Raw genomic sequence first — 25,451 nt, 5'->3', positions numbered from 1 at the left:
GGTGTTTTTCTCCATCATCTTTAAATGTATTGCTGCTTTCTCTGAAGAGAGTAAAATGGTTGAAGTACAGTGAAACATACAGTGATGGAAGCTGTGTTTTTCCATTAACAGTACAGTTGTTTGTATAGTGAGAGGTATCATATGGTTTCCAAGCCTGTCAAGAAACATGGCTTTCTCAAAGAACTAAAATTGTAAGAGATGGCATTTCTTACCATATCTACGCTGCCATTGTGTCACCACTTATTTCAGATTTTAGATCAGAGTATCTGATGTACATTTCTTCCATTCCTGGTTTTTAAACTCAGGAAAAGTGATAGGAGTTCTGTTTGTGCAAGCGCACCTGAATCAGCTGAGGTAAATGTGATTATATGTGCGTATTTTTAGGATTCACTTAAGATTCTTCGTTCATGGCTCAGTGAAAGCTAATTTTTTAAAACACTGTCTTTATCCCTGTTCCAAAAACATAATTTGCTTGATGTCATTCTCATAATCTAGTTGAAGATGTCCCCCCCCGCCCCCCCAGCAGGGGGGTTGGACTAGATGACCTTTAAAGGTCCCTTCCAATCCAAACTATTCTATGATCTATATCATTCTTATTGGTGACATTTGGGTTGATACATTCAGAGTTCCCTTCTCCCCCATTAATTTTTCCCATATATAAGTGTCCAGCCACTGGACATTTTTGGAAACTCCTTTGGAAATCCCATCATCTGTTTTTCTAATCCTAAACCTGCTTCTTCTAATCTAAAAGTTGTGTTTAAGGCAAATTTTCCCACTCTATAACAGAGATGTGATATCTTTTCTTATATATAGCATTCTCAGCACCTGCCATTCCAGGCCAGGGAAAGATGGAAGCTCAATTTTTCATACTGTTCCTGCACCCGACTGCAGAGCGCTGCATTTTAATTACCCAGTGTTTTTTTCTGCTTGTAACTGCGTAGTTACTAGTTCTCTCACCATTTAAAATTTCTGTTTGTACTTTAAGAATGCCATTGAAAAACAGAACTGCTGTAAAATTCTTTTTTTTTTCCATTAGAAATACACATTTTGGATGCTTGAGAAAAAATAGTTGAAATTTGCCTGAATTCGTGGATCATGAGGATTCTGCTACTTGAAACTCAGACCGCCAACCTTTTAGCTTGCATTATTCTTTGGCTCTGTGAGATCAGTTTCCAAAAGAGCATTCTCAGGTACAACTGGTTGCGATTCTCTTTTCTGATGGCTGGCCAAGCAGTGGCATGGGCTGTCAAGTGCAGTGGGTCACACGTGAGCAGCGCTGAGTAGGCTTTGCAGAGATGAGACTGTGTTTCTGCCTTGTGCAGTCTCACTGCCAATGTTCATCTTTTATCCCCAGCTGGTAAAAAAACAACAAACAACCAACTGACCAAACTGCAGAAACAAAAATGCTGCTAGGCAGGAAAGTAAGTTGTAATAAAGATCAGCTTTAAGATACTTCACTTGCCTTAGAGCCCTTTCTGACCTTCCTTTCGTTCTTTGTATGATAATGGAATATTCCTTTCCTTCCCTTTTCCCCTGTACTAAAGAAGGGGAAAGTTGCCAGTTTGCATTGCTGAGGGTGGTTTCAGTTACACAGCAGTCTTGGCTGGATTTGGGGGTTCATGCAGAATTTACCCATGTGAAGTGCTAACAGCTAGGAGGAATGCTTCCTCCCTCCAAGCAACGTTCTGGGTTTGCTGCTCAGCCAGTGTGCAGCACAAGGTGCTGTGTGAGCTGTGCGTGCAGTGTGCCGAGAACTGGAAAAGCAGCACTCATTTTATCGTTATCCATTTCTTTATGATGGCAAGAGATGGCATTTTCCTGTTTTCAGTAATGAGATCTTGATCATGGTAAGATAAATGCTGGCTTGCTAGGGTCCCATCCTTTGACCTTTGCACCCATTCAGTTTCCGTTTATTTTAACAAGGGTGGAGGAGTCAGTCAAACTCCCTAACAGGTCGTTACCGGTTTGCAAAATCAGGCTGTTAATTTGAAACACCAAGAACTCTTTATAGGAGATTTATAAGGAATGAATCTTGGAGGAAAGAGTGACCAGAATTTTATCCAGCATCCTTGCACTAGAATAATTGTTTAATCTGAGTTCCGTTAGTTCAACACTTTTTTTAAACTGTATTTTTACATTAAAAACTATATTGTGCTTGAAAACAAACAGAGGTTAACATGAACTGAGGTCTGAAGATGTGCATCTGATGTCGAAAGTCTTGCATTATCCTGGTGCTCGGAGTCTCCTTGGTGCTGTCCAGCATTCCTTGGAACAATTATCATTATTTATTGCTGTGCTTGGTTTTGATCAAAGCTGGCCAGTACTACATATTTCAGCAGCCTCTCTGGTGTTTTTAGGAACATAAAGGATCTTTTGAGAAGATAACTAAAATTATTTGATGTTTGTGGCTGAAACAGGAACGAGCTCTAGATCAAAATGCAGCTTGATTCTTTCCTGTGGACTTAATAAGCTGGACTCTTGCATGGTGTAAACCAGCCTCATTCTATTGCCCTCTTGCTTTTTTTGATGGTATATGAACTTAATGTGGTTTTACAGTTTCTGCCATCTTCTCTGTTGTCTGAGGCTCCCTGTGGAATTATTCCTTATCAAAATAGCCAAGAAGTATGTGAAGAAGCAGATAAAGTTGTTAGATAACAGTGACTAATGCCTTACTGAAGGCTGCCTGCACGTGCTGAAATTCGCATTAGAAGTGACTTAAAACATTTGAATTATCAGTTGCACATCTTTAAAAAATCATTTTACTAAAATAATTTCAAGTCTCAGCATTCTTCAGTTAAAATGAAATTACCTCTGGAAAAAAACCCCAAACAAACTGTGTAATAGCTTTTCTGGCTATATTTTTCCCCTCCCTCTCTTTTCAACTCCTGACTGATCACTTGGAACCCTGTGTCTGAGCTTTACTCATTGAAGTAGTTTGAGTAATCGCAAATGACACAAACATATAAGGAAACTTCATTGTTACAAAATAAAGATTGGGGTTTTAAGCTCTCATCCCAAGTCAGTGCCTTGTAGCATAGACCCTAGGGTTTACTGCATCTTCTGAAATCAGCATAATTCATAAAACCGAACACCTTCAAGGAAAATGGTGTAACTCAAGGAAATCTCTTTACATGTGATACCATTCTCTTTTCATTTTGCCATGGTGTTAGTGGAATCCCTTTTCCTTCTCGTAGGCCTTCATCTTGTAATGTGTCAAAAATATCAAACTCACTATTAAGATGCTTTAATTTTAGAGCTCTTTTTATTAAGCCTCTGTATTAAAAAAAAGTGGACTTGAAGTGTGTTCTCCGTGGCCATAGGTCGGTGTGTACATCCAAATGATCTTTTTCTTATGCATTTTCTGACCTTTAGAATTTTCCATTCAGAACGCAAAAGAAAATCTTACTTGTGAAAAGGTGAAAGATTGTATTTGAGAAAACAGAAGGAACGCTGTACTGAGCAGACAACTGAGTATTAAGAATAAAATTTATCAAGGCAAAGGATTAGGGGAAAATAAAGTCTATAATTCTCCACACTAAAGTGCTATGAACTTGGATAATAACAAATAGGAGCTGGGTTTGCTTGGTTTTGAGTGCATATTTGACCTACTTCTTGTTACTGAAAACTTGTGGAAAGATTTGCATGATTATAAAGTTAACTTCATTGGGTTCACCATATTTCTAAGTCATATTAGCCACTGCTAAGTCATTTATAGCTTGAAAGCAAACAATCGTAAATGCTGATCCATTCATATTCTACCATAAAACACAAGATGGGTTATTCACTACTGTCTGTCGCGTGCTTCCTGCTGTGACAGAGAACAAAATGACTCCTTTTTAAACCGTCTATATATAAATGGCACAGGGACAATCTACAATGAGGGATTTCATTCTGAGGAGGTACACTGGAGATTTCCTCTTGCCAACACAAAACTGTTGTGTTTCTAAATAAATTGTCATCTATTGTTTTAAGTAGATAGCGCTCTCAGACCGCATTTTGTTCAAGGATGAAGATTCGATCTTGGAACTACAATTTTTTAATTGATAGGTGTAACTGATCATGGTTTATTTGTATTCATTTTGGTGCTGAAGGAATAAGAAAAAGCTGGTAATATTTGGTTTTGTACTACCTGCTTCCAAAGCTGCATTCCTACAATGAGAAATGAGAAAGAAGGCAATGGAAAAGCAAAACAAGCCTGTCTAGCTAGGAAAATGAAAGCGGTTACAAAAATGCTTAAAAATGGGAAAAGAACTTGATAGAAGCTGTAGTGTAGAAAATTAATATGGGAAGTGAAGGGACACAGAAATACCAAGCCAAAAAAGTTAAGGCGATGAAAAGGAATTAAGTAACCAAGAGTAAGAGCAATGTTACCAGAGATTCTGACCCATTTCGTGATGAGGCTCACAGAATTGCTAGAGAAGAGGAGGGAGAAGAGTTCGGTAAATGTAGCTGTACTGTTTGGAGGGGATAGGGCAGAAATTTAATATTTGCAGTCTGATAGCATTTAAGGATGACATTAAATAGCAATAATTGCATTTACGTATTTTTATACAGCTAGGCCAGCTAACCAGCACCAGGGAGACTGAAAAGAGCTAGCTAAAGGGTTCTCATATCATGCAGGTTAATTCTCCATAAATCTGGAAATACAGGACAAATTTCCAGAGGCTGGAAGAAAATTATTATTGTTCCAATATTTTAAAAGGAAAAGAGATGATCTGGGTGATTATAGGTCTGTTAAACAGGCAAAAGATAGAATAGCAATTATAGGATGTGATACATAGTTAATGAAGAGTAAATGGTATTAGTGTCATTTAGTACAAGTTTATCAGAAATAGGTCTTTCAAACTAACTTGATATCCTTTCTGAGAAGATCATGTTTAATTGGTGAAGATAACAGTGACAATATGGCACTATCGTATAGCTTACAGGACTTCCGTAAGCCATTTTATTTGTTCTATCAAGGAGTGGCTTGCTTAATCAGCAGAATTATAGCATATGGACATAGCATCCCTGGCTTGGAATGAAGATTAGTCAAATGGTGGGTTTCAAGGTGCGCCTGGTGTGGGGAGATGGGGCAGATGGGAAAGGCATCTGTTCTTACTTCTGCCCTATTTAACACTATTTATCAATGGTTTAGTGGAAACATTATTGTTAACAAAGTTTGGAAGTGGCATGAAATTTGGAAGAATTTATAATGACATGACTCTAAGGCAGCATGGATTACTTAGTGACCTTGGCTGAGGCACCGGGTAACTCTTTCAGTACAGACAAACACCAGGTTCATAATTTGCTGGCTATGCTTACAGGATGCTGGACTCTGTCCTGGTGCACCATAACAGACAATCATTTTAGGGTCGCTTGTGAAGAATTAACTGGAGTGCGCACCCCGGATGTACAGGAGACAGCAGGAGTTGGCAGTACCACTGTTTGGTTGTTGCCCTTGGAGAATGGAACAAAATAAAGCCTACTAGTATTTTATTAACATCTTAGTTTAATTCTGTCTGTTGGCTAAGTGGCCTGTCCTACCATAAACAAATCAAAGCAGATGTGTTCCACACGCCCTCTGTTCAGCTGTAGGCAAAACTTACCCACATTATCTGGTACAGCGTATGCCTGAGTAACAGTGAAAACTCCTCAAAAAACTTCCTGCAGTCTGTATTCTTTTCCCTCGAGACTCGTTTGAGAACAACACTTGTGGAAATAAACATATCCTAACTCTTTTATCAGTATTATTTTAATTAATGCACTGCATATTTAAAACAAACTGATGAAAAGACCTCCCAAAGAGTATGACTGGAGATTAAACCAAGCAGCAAAGGGGACCTGCAGAATCTTAAGTATATAATACTCCTGGTAAAATAGTCGCAATGTATTTATAGAGATGCTTATTTTCAGTGGATTTGAATGAGAAGAAAACTTGCGAAAAATCCTCTGCAGAACACTGCTAGGTAAAATTGTTGGGCTGGTGGGCAATTTATGCGCAGAAGAGTTGCTAAAATGTGCTGTTGTTTTGCTTTATTGTGAGTTTTGTTGTGTATTTTTATTGTGATGCTGATTAGGTTTCCTCTCTTTGGCACAGATTACAGGACCGGCCCTTGCTTCACTTTGATAACCAACCAGATGTGCCAGGGACAGCTCAGTGGAATAGTCTGCACAAAAACCCTTTGCTGTGCAACAGTTGGGAGAGCATGGGGCCACCCCTGTGAAATGTGTCCTGCCCAGCCGCATCCGTGCCGCCGAGGCTTCATTCCAAACATTCGAACTGGGGCCTGTCAAGGTAAGTTAGCAGCAAAGCTTCCCCGAAAGCTGCTGAAATTGTTACTGGATTAATCTTAATTGAGTTACACTGCTGTGAATAACCTGTCCTAAGCCATTCTCAGCTATATGTGTGAAGAATGGAAAAACATTGTCAGATGCATTACTTCATGATTCAGTGAGTGCCTGATGTTCAAGTGAGTACATTAGTAACTTAGGTCATGTGAGAGCAGCCAGCATCTTAATGAATTTCTCGCTGCCAGCAGCCCTTTCCCTTGGTTCTGTAATGGTGTTTTTCTGAGTGTACCACTCGATCGTTCTGTGGAGGAATTTATTCTGTTTCAAAAAGCACTGAAAACATGCAAAAATCAATCTGTGGCAATATTGTTCCATTTATCCGGTGTGGGATTTTTTAGCTAAAATTTGTTGATTTTGGATTCATCTTGGGTGTCTTATCTCTCGAGCTACACTGCTTCGACCTGGAGAAAAGTGCATGTCGTGCCATTTGAAATGCCCTAGTATATATTTTATACAATTTTGGAAATGCATTTGCATTTGTTTCAAATCGTAAAATCCACCCAGATGTTGCTTACTTCTTTCGGAGCATGCCTTACCATAGAAAGTCCTTACACTGCTTTTGGCTTTTATTCTAATACTTCCAGCTGTATAAATTCTTTTATTGTCTGGATGTCTGGCAGGAAACAGGAGAAAGTTAACAGGGGCAGCTATGTATTAAACTGATGTGGATTATAAATTCCCAGGACCATATCTTTGGGGCTAGTTTATTTCAATCTGTCTAACATTTTCTAATAAGTTGCAATATTTTTGAAAATAGGGGAGATAAAGATTATAAATCTATGAGTAATTTTATTTAATCATGAAATTCCTATGAAGGACTTCAAGGCATTCCGTTGCATTAAAAAATGTAGATATCCTCTGTCACAGGCCAAGTCCTGGTTGGTGCCTGCAGACAGGCATGATGAACTTCGAGATGGGCATGTTTGTGTATGCCGCATAATGTGCACATATTTTGACCTCAGCCATTCTGTTCCCCTCTCTCACTGTTAGGGGCAGAACTAAATTGTGCAGAAATCTGTGAATCGAGGTTCTGGACGCTTCTGAAATCTTATGTGCATAAATATGTGGCCCACACCCCTGAACTCATGCCACACCTAGTTATATCCCTCTTGTTTGTGTCACGGAAAAGCTGCAGTGACCTCTCCAGTGGGTTTGTGCAGTTCGGAATAAGGCTACTTCTGCTTGCTGCACATTTCTTAGCATGCAGCTACATTTATACTAATCTGTGTGCGGTGCCAACACAGTTTTGGCCCTGTATGTTTGACTTGTACTTTCCAGTTTTCCCTTCTCTTGTAATGTGTTCATAATTTCAACAGATCTGCTATGGAACCACATATTAGCTTTATTTTTCATGCAATTGTACTAAATCCAGTCCTTTTGAAATCAGATAACATCCATTCAGACTGAAGACATTTCAGGGATTTCACATCCATATTCAATCTAAATAAAGGAAAGCAGGTTAAATAAAATCCAGGTTCTCTGAAGAGAAAAAGGAACCGTTATTATTGTGTGGAGAAGTCAGAAAAAATAAAACGGAGGGGAGGGCAAGTTTATTTTAAAAAGTAAATAGAATATCGCTGCCCACAGTTTGACTTTGTCTGTCTGGCCGAAAGTTAAATTAATATCACAGCTGAGGTTTTTAAAGATACAAAGGAGGAAAATGAAAGCCAAAAGGTGGGATTTTGAAACAGACATCGTGACTCAGGAGCATGACTTCTATTTTTTTAACTTTTTTTTTTTAAAGTCAGTACAGTGCCATGAAGTCTGGCTGATTACTGTTATTAAAGCACAGCCTATTGCTGTAGCTCGAGTCCCTGCAGCAATGTGGCTGTGTCGAGGGTGCTGAGGCTGTGCTAGTTCTCTGTGCCTCCCAGCACAGCGGTTAGCTCAGGCACAGCCCTGCTCTGCCTCTGCTGCTGCACCCCCCGACCCGGTTCAGGCGGCCGGGGGATCTTTACGTAACGCTCTGCGATGTGGTACAGATATGCCCCTTGGCGTTCCTGAAACTTCCTACTTGTGGCTCCCAGGGAAATTGCCTCTTGGCCTTTTGTACAGACATAATACTTTGCTTTTCAGACTACGAGACACATTACAGCTGGCTCTCCGGGATTTATAAAGGGAGATTTGAAGGCGTCATCTCCTTCAGCTTGTGTCCCTGCATTGAAACCGATCCTAGTGTGAAGCCTGAGAATTCAAGAAATCGGGTTTTACCAGCAGGAGCTGGTACTCCTTGGGGAGATGGGGCTTCCCCAACGCACAGGCGTTTGGGTTGGAGAGTGGCAAGTGCTCCATTTGCTCCCGAAGGGCAGGGAGCAGCAGATACAGGGCAGCTCCTGGGGACTGTGAGCCAGACCTCCACTGTCTCCTGTTGCAATGCCACTCCTTCTCCTTTAGTCTCTTTTCTCTAGCGGTTACTAAGCCGCAGCAACGCTTTTGCAGCTAAGTGACGACACATGTGTTGTGCTAAAATAGCTGTGAGGCCAAAAACCAGGGCCTTTTGAAAATGTTTGTCTTGAGCTTCCTACCTAGCCTGTGATATCATCTTTGTCGTTTCATTTTCTCGAGTGAAAAAATTAAAAGCAAAGAGAGAGAAATAAAGGGGAAAAAACCCTCCAAATTTATGAATGTCTAAGCAGGTCGTTAATCATTCCTCCCGAGACATTAATTACGGCTGTGAAACTTCTTGAGTCAAATCCTAACCACAGCTTAAGGTCATTGGTGCTGATCTTACTGGAGTGACGAGTTAGTAATTTCCATCAATAATGACTCTGCAGTTCCCCGTGCCTCTCCATGAGGCCCCCTCCATGCACATTGCACGCTGCTCCTCCGCGGCTCCTGCATCTCTGCGCTGGTGGGCTATGCGCTGTATGGAGTTGCCAAGATTTTCAAAGGGGCAAGTGATTTTGGGTGCCCAGCTTCAGATACTTGAAAGGAACCTGGGTTTTGGCAGGCTGTGTTCTCTGCACACCATTCCCCAGATGTTTTGGAAAAACAAAGCAATAGCAGTTAGATGTTTAATGTCTGTAACAATAATAACCATGTGAGTTCTTGCAGAAAATATTTAGAGTACTGTACTTAATCATACTTTGCATAGAGTAATTACAAAATTAGTGTCTGTCTTCGCAAGCAAGTATCATAATATTATGATGGGTGAAGAATGGATTTAGGCATATTTACTTTAATTCCTGTGTAGACAAATTATTATGGCTGTTCTTGAGAAATGAATTAAAAGTGGGTGTTTTTTCCTTTTTTATATGATAGATGTGGATGAATGCCAAGCCATCCCTGGGATCTGTCAAGGGGGAAATTGCATTAATACTGTTGGATCTTTTGAGTGCAAATGCCCAGCTGGACACAAGTTTAACGAAGTGACACAAAAATGCGACGGTAAGAACTTTTAGAACTTTCTTCTGAAAGTGAAGGGGGGAAAGTCTTCTTTTTGGGGCCAACTTTGTTTAGAAGTTTGTAACAAACTTTCCAGTCTCTTTTGCCTTGAATATGCAAATAGCATTCTTCACAACAAATGCAAATAACCGTCCTTTCTCCTTCTAAACCAGAGAATCTTAAATATTGGCCCTGCAGCTTTTTCCAGCCTTTTATTCACGTAATGTTTTACAGACTTAAAGGTACATCTGAAACAAATTAAACATTAAAACTAAAAATACTTTTTAACCGATATGTTGCTTTAGAAATGCTTGAGGCACGTGTCTCTGTGGGGATCTTTTAACCAAAAAGTGTATATGGACTGGAAGGTTCAACACATTCCCACCTACTCAGGTAAACTGTATTTAACATTAATGGGAGTTTGACACTGCTGAGTGAAGACTGCAGGACTATGCATCTTTACAGTTGCAGATGTTAAAGAAGGACAAACATTTTATCTTTCCTTACTGGTCATCCTATTTTGGAAGTACAGTAGGTGCTAGATATTAGTGTGGAAATTTGCAGTGCGTGATTATGGAATCTTGCTAGCTTTTAACTGTGATAGTATTTTTTCTCTCTATAATATAATAATCGGGCATAGATATCCCCTTGCTTTAAGAGAATTTTGGATACATAAGGAACATAGTACTAAAATGTGTCATTTGCACAGTTTTGATTCATCTTCTTTACAGTGCAGTCCACATAATGTTTAAACCCTTATAACTGATTCTGCTTTCAGTCATTAGACAAGAATTAAATTCATTTGAGCAGACAAGTTTCATAAGTGGTTAGTGATTTTGAAAAGCCAGCTTTCAATGGCATAAAGGTGTGTGACTGTGAGAGTAAGGTGTGCATCCACCACCCTTTCTTGCATCAGGTGCCTTTAAGGAAGCACTCAAAATTTTTTAGTCATTTTGGAAGAATCATGACTTACCTTTTCAAAAGAAAAATCCTTATTTCAAGCAAAACTTTATCATTTAATTGCAGGTCAGGGAAAGCAATTTCAGAAGAGTTTGTACACAGCATGGTTTTCATATTGACTGCCAATGGTTTTGGCAGAAAGTAACCCACCTTTAGGGTAGAACAACATTGCAAGTGTTTCCTTCTGTGGATGAAGTACTAAGAACATGGTGAATAGGAAAGACTGAACGTGTGCCTTGTTAAGTATTAGTGCTTGAAAAACTGAGAACTGTAGGCTTGCATAGGCTGCATTGTATAAACATTCCTATGGTATTTTTCGATTGCTGAATCATGTAAAAAAAAAAAAAAAAACAAACAAAAAAATCCAAACAACGAGCAAAAAAATCCAAACAACCACCACCTTCAGAGCCTGCACTTGGTAATAGTTGAGGGCCTGGACCCAAGAACCTGGGATAGCTTGGTTCATTCCCAAATCCCACCACAAATTTCCTGCCCCATCTTGTGAAATCCCTTTGGAGTGATCGCCTGGCTGCAAAGATAGGATGAAGTTTTCTTTCTTCAATTCCATACCTGTAAATTTTTAAACCTCAGCAGACAGAGGTTTACTTTCACTACATCTTCATGTTGCGCGTACTACAATTCACAGACTTAAAAGTAGCACCCTTATACCAGCGGCATGAAATAGGATAGTGATTCAACAGTTAAGAGCATAGTCGCGTAACAACAGAATATCCATTCTGCTTTTTTAAATGATCCCTTTGAGTTTTAAGTTGAAATCTCCAATATAAGACAAGGTATTTGCCTTATAGTAATTAACTGCAATTAACTCTAATACATAATTATTAACATCTGATCATGTGCTTGGTTTAACTTCCTATCCAGCAAGTAGGACTTCTGACAGCTGTAATGTGTCCTTGGTCACTGATTTAGTAGAACTGGGAGCTACCTGCTGAATTACCAGTACTGTTTTTTCAGTGGGTCCCCATTAAAGTAAGATCACGATAGAAATCATCAGGTTCAATGAGACAACGGAACAAGATGGGAAATGAGGTGTGTTGGCCGAAATTCTCTTTATTAGCATAGTTGGTGGAAAACTGTATTTTAAGTGTTAGATTATTTCACTGCTTCATATAACCATTCCTCTTCCAGTTGCATTAATGCTGAGGTAAATACTTTTTTGTGGTGAATGGGGCGAGTAATTTTTCCTGGAGTGACATTTATGTCTGCGAGTACATCGAGTGTACTTACCTTTATAAAACTCGCGTACTTAACAATGACAATGTTGCTTATATGAATGTCAACACTAATATAAATAGTGAAATACTGTTTGGGTTAGGCTCAGACCTAAAATAAAGAGTGATGATTTTGCTTTTAAAAAGGTCGGACTCTATATAAACAGTGGCAACACTGACTTTAAGATAAACATTGGTGAATTTGAGTCAGAAAATGCTTGAATCTGATCCATTTACGACTGCATTTTTCTCTGTTAATTAAGGGCTTTATTCAGACCAAAATTCAATTTCCACATTTTTTGTCACTGAGACGTTTGGGACTCCTGTGGAGCATAATCCTGGAGCAGAAGCCAGAAGTCTCTTAGCTGTGTTCCCAGGGCACTCGGACTTGAGGCTTTGGCAACACCCTCGAAGTAGCACTGAACAAAAAAGTCACACCCCTCTCACACACCCAAGCGAGGAATGCGACCCACATCATGACAGCTAGCAAGATGCTGGGCAGGAATGTGTGCACAGGGGGCCCAAGGCCCCGCACCGCTTAGGATGGGTCGGTCTGCAAGGTCTGGTTATCTCTATGCCACCCTGGTCCCTCTGCTCCTTTCCTGCAAGGGCAAGGGGCCACAAAGGTCTTAGAGCATCCAATGCTTTACCTAGGGGAAGAGGAATTGATAATTTTTATATTCCTGAGTTTTTGTATTACCGTCTTCACAGGAGAAGTAGAACAGAGATCCTCTCTACTTGCTAAAGCGCTCATTAACAGTCCTGTGGGACTTTGGGTGTTCCCCCATCTGTTGGGGCCAAATTCCAATTTAGGCGTTACATTTAAATTCCTCCAATCGTTTTTAATGACTACGATATTATTCACTCCTTGCCTTGGCGTGTTGGGTGGTGTTGCAGTATTTCATCTCAGAAATTTTTGTGGTTGGTGAAATCATTATTACAGCCATGTGTCTATCTGTTTGTAGATCTCTGGAGGAGGGGTTGGGTAGAGTCCTGTGATCCCATTATTTCTGGCTGGATTCTCCCTGTTGGGAGAGCAGCTGGGTGATTGTAGATGGCTGTGACAGGCAGTTGTCATTGATCGCTCTAGAGAATAATCTCCCTTTCTGCTCTGCTTTAGCTGATTCTTCTTGTAGGTACCATGGAAAAAAGTGAGCTGTTTTTAAGCTCAGCTGGACTCCAGGTTCCCAGAAGATGAGAGCAGCGCTAAGTAGATACAGCTGCATTGTTAAGACAGTCACTGGAAACCAGGGGGAAAGTAACTTCACATCACAGGCAGGCTACTGATGGTAATTAAGGAGCAATTGGGGCTGGCACAGGTTGTTACTCACATGACTGTAGATAACATAAACTCCTAGCTGTGGACGAAAGCCTTCAAGTTCCCTCTGTTCATGTATGCAGCTATGATCAGGTATAAGAAGGCATTTGTTAGGTTTTTTTTCTGCAGACTTTGAAATTTTTTTTGCATTGGACCTATGATGATGATGATTTAGTATATGGATTGAGATTTGTTAGTGAAGAAAATCACGATATGGACTTTTATTTTAAAATTGGTGACAAAATCTAAGGGGAATTATGGACATTGCCTGACTTCTGCAGTAGATATTTCTGTTACTGTGTAGAAATCTGTTGAAACTTTGGAACATTCACTTAGTGGAGAAAGCCAGGAAAGGTAACTTTTGTTGCCTGCAGTCATCCTGCTTTGAGCTATAATGTTTGCATTAGTTAAACAGCGCCTAGCTGCCTAGTGCTTTTATATGGGGAATTTCCAAGAAAAACCCAAGTGCGGTAAGAAGGATGGACAATTCAGCAGGTGCTACACTTCCCTTTGAGTCAGTATTGAACCATTGCCTCAGTATGGTGCCAGGAGACACTGTGCTGCTGGAGATACCGTGAGACATAACGGTTAAGCTCCTGATTGCCAAGGTCATTACAGGTCCCATGACAGTTTTCTTAATTCTAGTGTGCAGAATTCAAACTGGAGGGGTTATGGTTTACTTACAGTTAGTAGATCCCCTCTGCAGTTTAAGATTTTCATCCATCATTATTAAGCAGTAAAACAAACTCTCTGGCTTTTGCAATTTACAGATTGCAAAAATCTAATAATAATAATCTAAATAAGATTTACTTATTTTCTTAAGTTCTGTTTCACTTGTGTTTATAAGATGCGAAACAAAAGATCCTGATTGAAAACTGCTGATTGTGCCCTTAGTACATAAGTTAGGAGGGGTCTCAGACCACACTGAATTTGATCGTTAATACTAATTATAAAATACCTATTCTTGTGCCAGAACTAATTTAGCTAACCTGCCCCTGCTTCTCTTTTTGCCTTGAAGATATTGATGAATGCACTACCATTCCTGGAATCTGTGATGGAGGAGAGTGTTCAAACACAGTTAGCAGTTACTTCTGCAAGTGTCCTCCAGGGTTTTATACAGCTCCTGATGGCTTAAAGTGCATAGGTGAGTAGAATCCTGTAAATAATAAGACAGTAGGTGTCATGAACATTCATGAATATCTAAAATGGGTAACAGTGTACCAGAAACGTATTTCAACTTGTGATCTTGAAATCCTTCTTTTATATAGAAGTACATCGTGTGCCTATATATGTATTCTGAAATGAGTTTTCCATTTGCAGGATGTGTTTCCTCTTTCCCTCTTTGTTGTGACCTTCCCTTTCATTTTTCTTACTACAGTTTTTCTGTTATGCCATATTCGTTGCCTTAAAATAGGCAGAACTTGTTTAACACATCTCCTTGATATTCTTGCTCTCATGTTTGTCTTTGATTTAGTCCATGTGATATTCAGCAGTCATTTAGAAAAGCAGATATACTTGAGAAAGAAGGCAATCACCCCAAACAGCTTTTTTTTCCCCTCATTCCAAGCGTTACGACCTTAATGCAGATATTTTTCATTAAAGGAAGTAGCATGATAAGCTGGGTGTGGGACATTTGTATCTGCTTTCATGATGATGATGATTTGGCAGTGCTGTTCTTTCAGGCTTCCACTGTGGCAGAGCAGAACCTGTCTTCCAAAGGCCAGACCAGGAACCAAAGGACTGTGTGAATTAACTGACTGCCACTGCAGTGCCAAAGCCATGAAAGAGCAGTGTTAGCACTTATTGCTTCTGGGAAGCATACAGCCTGCTCTGAAGCAGGTCAAGTATTCAGTTAGTTGGGTTTTTTTCTCATTTTTATGCAGTAATTTCTTTTTTCACTGCCAGTGCTGAATTTTGAGCAATTATTGTCATTTGAGAAGCAAATGAAAGGTTTATTTCCTCAGTTTTGGCTTGTTTATTTAAAGGCTCATACACAGTGCCAGCACTGGGGTTCAAGAGAGCACCCTGTGTTTAGTACCTTTGGTAGAAAATCATCTGGGAAAAAATTGAAAAAAAACCCCAAAACTTCACGGACAAAAGTATCAAATGATATTAACTTCCCCAAGAGATCTGGAAGTAGTTTGGGATGATTCATTTTGAATGGTGCTATTCTATTTCTGCAGGTTGTGAGAAATGAACTGTATTTCTTCCGTTATCAAGAACAGCATTTTGGTAGATTGGATCCATACTGTACACTTAAAATGCCAGTGGGAGTTGCTTTTATTGCTTCAGATTAATAGCTCCTAAATGACTGTGGATCATTAAATCATTGATTGCTGCTTGTACTTAATATTTATGAAGGAGAGTCACCTTTCTGTAACGAAAAATTTCTCGAGATGCACAGCTTCCATTTGCTTTTTACTTTTTATAGTCATTGCTCAGTCAGGACTGCCCAACATTCACACCCTTGTTATATTCCTGCAGTTTCCAGCCTTTTTTACCCACGGTATTTGTAGGCTGAGATAGTTCAGCTAAAGAATTGGGTATTTAAATGATGACAGGCTGTGTTAAGTAACATGCTAGACTATGAGCCATCATTAAAATTTTGGCTTTGTGTCCAAGGCAAAACGTGCTAAATGGGAAGCGCTATTAATTATCTGCAGATATTTTGGATTCATGTCTGATATGCAGACTGCATGCTTGCCATATTAACAAGGGCAGAGCCCCAATCTGTATTTGAGCTGGGCAAAACATGTAATCTTGATTTGATTACAACATGCCTGTCTTAAGTGAAAAGTGTTAGCTGAACGTGTCTATTCTGTTAGAGATGAGGAAGTGCTTCTGAGAAATGCGTCCCTTATGGGACTCAAACTAAGCAGCACTGGAGCCAAGCATCCAAAGGAAGAACCGGGAGTTCCATTATTACAAACCTTAAAAATTAGAATAGGCAAAGCAAAGATAGTATCTCCTAGAGCTGGAGACAGGAGCAGGACATCTCAACCCAAGTACATGAAGAGTGCTATGAAGAAAGCTGCTAGCCTATACGTCCAGCTGGCATAAATTTGTTTGGTCAGTGTTACTTTTTGATGCTTTTTCTTTTTTTTTCTTTTTTCTTTTTTTTTTTAAGAGGCACATTTTTCTTGAAAGCTATTTTCACAGTGATTTTTTGCCTTTTCACAATACTATATTTTTGTAGTGAAAAATTTAAAATATTAAAAGCTGAAACAGTAAAGAAGTTGTTTCCTGCTGTTCTTGCCCTTATTTATGTGTTTTGCCATTTGGAACAGAAAATGAAAGAGGAAAAAAAGAATCACTCCTGATTAGGAATATGGAAAGATTTGGCATTTTTCTCACAAACTTACTGTCTTTTTCTGAAAATGATGTGGCTTTTGGATAAGCTCTTGCACCTGTAGGTAGAAAAGATGTTTGCTGTGTGTTTACCTTTTTATGGCACATTGTGTGCTTGCACAGATCCCGTGTAGATCCTTTTTCCACTTCTGCTCGTTACTGCTTTTAAATGTTTCAAAACTTGGTACTGACCAAAACTGAGAAGGGTGAATTACAGAGGATGATGATAGGGTCTGTTAGAGGACTTCCTTCCTTACCATCCACCCCATCATCACACCAAGCATCTGAGTATCTCTCCACTCCATATGAAGACCAAGATTATAACAGATGCAGTGGGGAACCATTTGCATCAGAGCTTTATTTGATTTTTGAAGTGGTAGATTAAGGAGTGTATATGTTTGGCAGTTTAGTTGGGTACCAGGAGAAAATGGAGGACCAGTTAGAGAACTGAGTAGTTGTTTGTTTTGGTTTTTGGTTTTTTTTCTCCGCTTCAGACTTCCATTATGTGATAATATGAGTGAACTAACTAAAGTTTGGAAGCAAAGGCCAACTGACTCTTTTAGCTGTACTGTCAGTAATATCCATGTTCAGGATTCCAGCTAATAAAAGGCAGAACCATCACAGACTCTCCCAACATATCACTATATATCAATTTCCTCAAAATAATAAGAAACTTCCCTGCTTTTTTTTATATCCGCTAGAACAGCTAGTAAACTCTGGAAAGCACTGTTACTAGACAGATGAATCCACCATGCCCTGGATAACTGAGATACTGTTTCTTTAGGGAATGGTGTCTGCTGTTGTAAGGTTATATCTGCAACTTTTTCCTCTACATTTTGACAGCAAATGTTCGTATATTTTAGAAACAAACTTGGTCTGGTTTATTGTGCAGCATCAAATCACACCACAGCTTATATTGAGTTTGACATGATGTGACATATTGTGAAACAATTGCTCAGAGCTTCAGATTGTATCACAAGATTTTTATTTTTTTTTTTAAATTTTGCTCCCATCCACGTCTTCTCTCCCTTCTCTAAGCTGGGGGATCTCTGTGCAATGTTCTTGGAGCTGACTGTATGAAATCTGGGTACAGGACGTTCTTTGTACAGCACGTGCTTACCCTTTTCAGACAGGAAGCCAGCACATCTCCATAAACAATGTGATGGCACCAGTTAAAGCTGTGTTGCTCTTTCTTGCCTGCAAGCCTATATCTTGACAAATCACTACATACTTCAGCTGGGGAAGCCATGACTAATGAAAAATTAATTAATGCTTTGAGAGCTGCAATGCTGTGAGTTTATTGCTGTAGATCAGTGGTTTTCAAATCATGTACATCAGTGGCTTTCAAATCAAAGCTTGAACAGAATTGATCTGGTACTATCTTTAATAGAAATGACACTGCAATTTGTCTTTGGGGGCACAGAAGCATATTTTATTGTATACTGAATACACGTTTCTATGCTATTTTTGCCTCCATTAATTCATCGCTGTTCCATATTTCACTTCAGCTTTCTCACAGGAGGTGTTACACCTGAATCCAAAGCAGCCGAAATATTATCTAGATTTTTCTGGCTTTCTGCCTTTTGTTTTCTGATTGTTGTAATGTTGCAATTGCTATGTCATCGATAATGTAATCAACCAAGAAAAACGGGACCATTCCCTTTTGTGAAAGTCACATTCCTCGTTGGACTGATGATTACATATCCATTTCTTTCTCTTGGTAGATGTGCGTCCTGGATACTGCTTCTCTTCTCTGACCAACGGGCGCTGCGGCAATCAGCTCCCCCAGCCTTTGTCCAAAATGCAGTGTTGCTGTGACAGCGGCCGATGCTGGTCTTCTGGTGCAGCCACCGCTCCTGAAATGTGTCCGATCAGATCCACCGGTATGAATCCACCTGTATTCTTATGAGTGTGGTTGAACACTGAATTAGGCAGTGATTTTCTTTTATTAGTAATGCTTTCATTAAAGAACTACACAGAATGGTTGAGGCTGGAGGGCACCTTGGGAGAGATGAGCAGAGCCTGCTATGGCAGGTTGCTTCAGACCCCCAGAAGGCTAGGGCAAGCAGACATAAACAAAGGATTTTTTCTGTTGCTAATTAATGTTTTGTAGCCTGGTTATTCCAACCTTACCTGATTCAGATTTTGTTTTCAACATCCTCTTCAGGCTCAAGTTACTTCCTCCAGAGCCTGATAGATCCCTATTCCCTCTGCAGTTTCATTCTCATTGGAAAACTGGGGTTTCCTTCCTCTTACGTCTAGCTTTCTGAGGTGCCATTTATTTCCTGAAGTTTGACACAGAACATGATTTCTGTCTGCTACCAAAATGTGCTGTACTTTATCGCCTCCCTGTGTATTGAGATCCCCAGATAATGTGAGATTTGAATTTAGAGAAGATGGTGAGCAGATTGTGAAACTAAGTGTGAGGGAGTGGAGGAAAGATGTTTTTGAGATTGTTTAGGACTGGAGACTTAATGAAATGCTTTAGAGAAGGAGAATACAAGAAGCTTAAGGATTGATGGGAGGAGCTCAAGGGAGGTGCAGAGTTTAGGGAGGAATGGGGGTCATAACACTACAGCAGCGTAACTTTGAAGAAATTGTCAGAGGTCATGTATGGGAGTGTTTATTATTCTTGTTTTTAATCCTTTGAGTGAAACTGCGTAATACTGGAGCAGAGATCTATGATCAGAACTCTTGGAAGACTCTTCCTGGTTCTGTCACTATCTCATTAATAATATTTAAACGTGTTAAATGTCCAAGACTGGCTAGAATAATGCTAACAAAATAGTGTACTCTATTGATGCTCAGCTGAAATAGGAAGACAAGGAGAAGGCTTTCAATCTTAACACAGTCCCTGTTTTCTTTACATTCTTTCTAATTATTCATATCTAACTGGTGAATAAACTGGGTGGAAAAGTGAAGTAATTTGGCCAAGGCTGCAGACTGAGACGTGGTGCAGAAGGAGCTAGAACCCAGGACTTCCTGGCTCATAAATCCATGCAAGGTCTTCCAGATTATGGTTACATGCCACTTCCCCCCCTCCCCCACCCCGACTTGGGATATAAATTGAGACTATAAATTAGTCTTTTCCAAAGCGCTTTGAAATGCTTTGAAAGGCCTTACACATATTTAAGGTATTGCTGTCATCATTTAATCAAGCTCAGTTATTCCTTAATGTATCCTGAGAAAGCAAGATGAGGAATTTAGAGCTGTCAGTGGCCCAAAGTCCCTCTAACTCTTAAATGGAAATTTACTGCAATATAAAGTGGAGCACTAGATGCATAATGTAACCAAGCGGTTGCGTTTTCAGTGTAGGCAGCAGACCCAGATGTTACCATAAAATAGGCTGTTTATTGCTAGAAATTATACATGGAGATTAAAGTTGCAATAAAAAAAGGCTTGCACTGTATTTCTTTGCATAACACAGCTATAATTGTTTATGTGGAATGACGGGGTTTACCATTGACACTATAAATACTTTAAAAGTGGTATCTCAGGCATCCAGCTGCGTGTGTGTGTTCAGTTCTCACCTCAGCAGTCCCTTCATGTGTGCTAATTCCATTCCACCGATGGGCAGCCCCAAGGCCGTGACTTCTTTTTGCACAGAAGGCCTAGGCTCCTGCTGGATTGGCTTTGGATAATTGGGTATTACCAACCTAGAGTGAAAAAGAAATACAGTATTGTTTCTTTCACCGAGACTGGTCAGTGGGTTGTAGAGAATGTGAGATTAGAAAATTTACTATTAAACCCACCATCATTAGCAAATATTTGCATAGTGGAATTTATGTATGTACATAAACAGACACTGTTTCTTCTGAATGTCTCTGTTTTATCACAGGTAGACCGCTGATTGAGAATAGATTCAGCTCACATATGAATAGGCAAAATAGAAAGCTAGGAAAAAACCCAAATAAACAAAATACAATGCATAATACAATAAATTCTTCTTGGGAATGATTTAAAGATTTAAATCACTCTAAGGAACAATAGAGGGAAATGCAGTGGCACATGAAACAAAGTGATCACCTAAGAGCATTAAAATAAATGCAAAGATCATAATCAGGAAAAGCAGAACTTTAGGCTACCAATTTTATTTAACAAATCCTCTGTGATTCGAGAAGAGCTTCTAATGTGTTTTACAGGTGGAAATAGAAGTGAGATGAAAGTGTTGAAGGCTGAAATATCCAGCTTAGTTCTCCCAACACTGAATTTATTTTTCAGTTCTCATTTTTTATATTGTTTCAGGAATTCATGCATCTCTCTAGCATTTTGTTTTCATTATATAATTCCTCTCCCTGTTGTGCCATAAACTTTAAAATTTTGAAGTTCAAAGATATTGGCTGCACAAATAGTTATTTGTGTACACACGAATTTTGGACATGAATTAGGTCAGCTGGAAATATGGTCTTTAATTGTGATACTCTGCGTGCATTCTTTGGATCGCAAGTTCCAAACCCACACTTCCCAAAGACAAAAGAGTTGGGGGGCAGGAGGAAAAGTGGGGCAGTAGGGCAGATGCCACTAATAGAGATAAACAATAGGAGAATGCATAACACTCAGCATAGACTGTGCTTACAGCAAAATAGATCATTTTCCCATCGTCTGGGGAAGGATGAACTCGGTGTGGATCTGACTCGGTTTCTCTTTGTCTATGCTCCTTAGACTGCACCTCACTTGGTTTCTGCTTTTATTGGCAAGCTTCATTTTCACAGGGAAATAGTGTTAGTGTATTCGTTCTCTAATTGGTTTTGCCTCATTGCTTATATTTATATTTCTTTGTTTTAGGAGGTTAACTTTTAAGAAATCCAGTTGAAACTGGGCTTTTTTCCCTGTTCAGTATTTTTCTAACTCTGTGGCAAGCTTTGTATTAAATTAACTTGGGATCAAGTCCAAAAGTCCTTCTTTAGGTAAACTTCCCACTGAGTTCATCAAAGATTTTGCCTGAAAGAAGACTAAGTAGATTAAGATCAGGTCCGCGCCTCACTGTTCAATTTCACATCCAGAATGTCAGTTATGCTATCTTTTTACTAGCAGTCTTCTGACAGGTAGTATTGATAGCCTCCTATGGATTAATGACTCAATTCACAGAACAAAGCTTGTTACTATGAAGGAAACATATAGGCTCAGATTTTCCAGATTATTTAAGGTTTGTTATTGCTAATCTGAAACACTGCGAAAAGGGGGAGAGTTGGATTAAATGGGAAGGCTACAAGAGTCTAAAACAGCATTCGTGTTTTCATGTTTCAGATGAGTATCGCAAATTGTGCACAGTAGCTGCTCTGCTGCCAGCAAGACCTGACCTTCCTCCGGGCCGTCCTGACGTCATCCCTCCGCCACTCCTTCCTGGTGTTTACCCTCCTCAACATCCAGAAATTGTCTATCCATCTCGGGCTCCACCACCTCATGGTAAGAAATAAATAATAAACTTCCCCTGCACCATTTGCATTTAGCTTCTTTAAAAACACGCGTTTCTCAGGAGCAGTGTGCTCCCTTCAGCTGTTGGTATCTTTTGCGTACTTTATGTGGACGTATGGTCTCTGGATATCCTTCTAATCATAGCCTGGTTACCATGTATCATACGGCAAGTGTACCTCATTGGTAGTGTTTTCCCTCTAAAGACAGGGAGAAAGCAGCTTCTTTCAGGTTGTTTTCCCCACTCTCGCTTGGCCAGGTAGGAAATGTACCGATAAAAATACTAGTCTGCTGGATGCTGAGGCTGACCCAATGTGAAGAAAGAACTTTTTCAGTGATACGCATGGATAGGTTAGGTTTCTCTAGAGCAAGGAGGAAGCCAGAGCAGAATACCGATGTATTCCTTTATTCTGTCCCTTGCTCGGGGAATTTACTACATGCCTATATAGTCTGCGTTAGGCATGTGCCACCTGAAATTGTTTGGCATAGCCACATACTCTTTTGCAAGTAAGGACAAGCTCATTTTGCCCATGCTCTGTGCAGATGCAAGCAGGTTCTGCTTGCACTGGCACCAGCTGAAACTATTTAGTCTTGGTTCAGCACCAAGCTGAGCTAATGAGCCTAAGAGGCAAATTATGTTAACTCAGGCCTGACACTGCACTGAGGTAGCTGCACAGCTTCTGGTCAGCTGGGAGCACAGAGCCAGTTCACGTCTGCCTGCCAAAGACCATATAGGCATACCGTCCAGGGTTATCCCTGCCCTCCTCTCACTCTGCTGTCTATGAAAACGGAGGTAACTGAACCAGTCTGCCTGCTCTTTGCTACTGTAGGCTTTTGGTAGTGTCCCTGCAGTGCCACGTACCCACTTTACCACTAGGTATGAGCAGACTCGGTCCTCTTTTGTCCTGCAAAAGAGGAAAACGGGATCAGACTTGCCACAATGAAAAAATCGGTGTTTGCTAGCTGTTTTCAGACAAATCTCTGAGAGTCAAAGTGCCGTTTTTTCTCTCCCAATGCTGATTTTGCTATGTAATTCACATTGTGATGGAAGGTAAATATCGACTTTTAATGGAAAACGCCGCACAAGTTGCGGATTACCAAAAATGATTATGGTGAACTATTAAAATATTTTCCCAACTCTTATTTCAGTGATCTTGCCGGTGAACTTCACTGACTATTGCCAACTGTTCCGACATCTCTGCCTTAACGGGCGCTGTATTCCGACTCCTGGGAGCTACCGCTGCGAGTGCAACAAAGGATTCCAACTGGATGTTAGAGGGGAATGCATTGGTATGTGGTTTTCTGCTGTAAATCACAGAGGGGAGTTTTGTTTTAAAGAAAAAAAAATTATTTTCCACACAATGTAATAACTCTGAGTTCTTAAACAAAACAGCCCCCCCTCCAAAAAGAAAAAAACAGTAGACTTCCAAGAACTAATTGCTTTCAACTGCAAACTTATTTTTACAGCAGTTTTGCCTTTAAGACAGTATTTAACAAATCTTGTAACTTGTCACAAGATTATACAGAAGCAAGGATTTCTTATTTTACTAACCTGTGACTATAATGTGTTTATTAGTGATTGAAAATGACCTCTTTAAAATGCTGCCAGCTCTTTGATTATGCAAATGACCTCTTGTTAAAAAAAATACAAAACAAACCAGCAGTCATGATCTCTGGCTTAGTAAGATTTACAAGTCCTCTTTCAGCTCATCTGGAGTATCTTGTTGGGCTCTTGAGCCCTTTAATTTTGGAACTCAGCTAGAGCTTGATGATAGGGGCAAGGATTAGCTGTCTCTTACATGCAAGATTTTGCTTCTGTCAAAATCTGTGTCTCCGGTGGGGCTGGGAATGTGGAGGTGTGGGATTAAGGCTTCTTGCACATGCAATACCTTGTCTTGTTGAGTACTCATTTTTCCCAGCTCCTGCTTAGCTTAGAACATGGGATCCTCTTACTGGGAATTTAGTTGTGTCCCCTTTCCTTTCAGATTGAAGCACACTATTTCTCCAACTACAAAACAATAAAATACCCCTACAGACCCGAATACCTTTCAACCAATGTCTTAATAAAAATATATTGTCTGTGTTTTGCAGATGTTGATGAATGTGAGAAGAATCCATGCATCAGTGGAGACTGTGTGAACACCCAGGGATCCTACATATGCCAGTGTCGTATAGGATATCAGAGCACGCCAACTAGAACAGAGTGCCGAGGTAAATTATGGTTTTACAGCCATATCTGTACTATTGTATACATACCAGGAGGGAAAATAGTTTTTAAGCAAAATTTAACAGATGTGTTAAATATGAGGATTTTTTAAAAAAAAAAAATAAATTGGATATGGCAGTAAAAATGATTAACCTGCCTGAGCTGGCTGTTCACAGACTGGGTTATGAAGAAAGACATTTTGTCTTGTGCTGAAAGTATCTTGGCACCATTTGTGGCTTTGAAGTGGAAAAGACGTCTTTTCTTTTTTTTTTTTTTTTTTTTTAATTATTGAGACATTTTTTCTTTTGCTTCTTGAGGATCATAGAATCATAGAATAGTTTGGGTTGGAAGGGACCTCTAAAGGCCATCTAGTCCAACCCCCCTGCCATGGGCAGGGACATCCTCAACTACATCAGGTTGCTCAGAGCCCTGTCCAACCTGACCTGGAATGTTTCCAGGGATGGGGCATCCACCACCTCTCTGGGCAACCTGTGCCAGTGTCTCACCACCCTCAGCGTAAAAAATTTCTTCCTTGTACCTAGTCTAAATCTGCCCTCCTTCAGTTTAAAGCCATTCCCCCTTGTCCTGTCGCAACAGGCCCTGCTAAAAAGTTTTCCACCATCTCTTTTTATAAGCCCCCTTTAAGTACTGATAGGCTGCAATAAGGTCTCCCCAGAGCCTTCTCTTCTCCAGGCTGAACAACCCCAACTCTCTCAGCCTTTCTTCATAGGAGAGGTGTTCCAGCCCCCTGATCATTTTCATGGCCCTCTTCTGGGCCCGCTCCAACAGGTCCGTGTCTTTCCTGTGCTGAGGGCTCCAGAGCTGGACGCAGTATTCCAGGCGGGGTCTCACCAGAGGAGAGGGGCAGAATCACCTCCCTCGACCTGCTGGCCATGCTGCTTTTGATGCAGCCCAGGATACGATTGGCCTTCTGGGCTGCGAGCGCACATTGCTGGCTCATGTCCAGCTTTTCATCCACCAGTACCCCCAAGTCCTTCTCGGCAGGGCTGCTCTCAATCCGTTCATCCCCCAGCCTGTATTGATACCAGGGGTTGCCCTGACCCAGGTGCAGGATCTCAAGGACAATTAAACGTCCCTTCTTTGGAGTGACCCGTTACCTATAAAAGACTGAGAGAGGTGGGGGGAAAGATAAGTCTTCTAGTGGGTAAATATAAGAGTACTGTGCCTGTGTGTTGTCCCTGCCCGCTGTCAAGAGAAAGAAAACATAAATTACAGCAATGAAAACTTAAACAAGATA

At 40.2% G+C, this 25,451-nt stretch overlaps 1 protein-coding gene across 2 annotated transcripts in view; it reads left to right on the top strand.

Annotated features, from left to right (window-relative positions):
• The window catches only part of FBN1 (fibrillin 1), a 156,862-nt gene that overhangs the window by 49,198 nt on the left and 82,213 nt on the right, over window positions 1-25,451 (top strand). For both annotated transcript variants that reach the window (XM_076347809.1, XM_076347810.1), the window contains exons 6-12: window positions 6,080-6,277; window positions 9,595-9,720; window positions 14,246-14,371; window positions 18,300-18,458; window positions 21,823-21,981; window positions 23,137-23,277; window positions 24,079-24,198. In XM_076347809.1, the coding sequence (XP_076203924.1) occupies window positions 6,080-6,277; window positions 9,595-9,720; window positions 14,246-14,371; window positions 18,300-18,458; window positions 21,823-21,981; window positions 23,137-23,277; window positions 24,079-24,198 (1,029 nt within the window). The remainder of the gene's footprint in view (window positions 1-6,079; window positions 6,278-9,594; window positions 9,721-14,245; window positions 14,372-18,299; window positions 18,459-21,822; window positions 21,982-23,136; window positions 23,278-24,078; window positions 24,199-25,451) is intronic.

The sequence above is a fragment of the Aptenodytes patagonicus genome, chromosome 10, assembly GCF_965638725.1.
Source record: "Aptenodytes patagonicus chromosome 10, bAptPat1.pri.cur, whole genome shotgun sequence".
In the NCBI taxonomy this organism is placed as follows: domain Eukaryota; kingdom Metazoa; phylum Chordata; class Aves; order Sphenisciformes; family Spheniscidae; genus Aptenodytes; species Aptenodytes patagonicus.
Note: the sequence above shows the minus strand (reverse complement) of the source record. Positions and strands in the feature narration are given on the sequence as shown.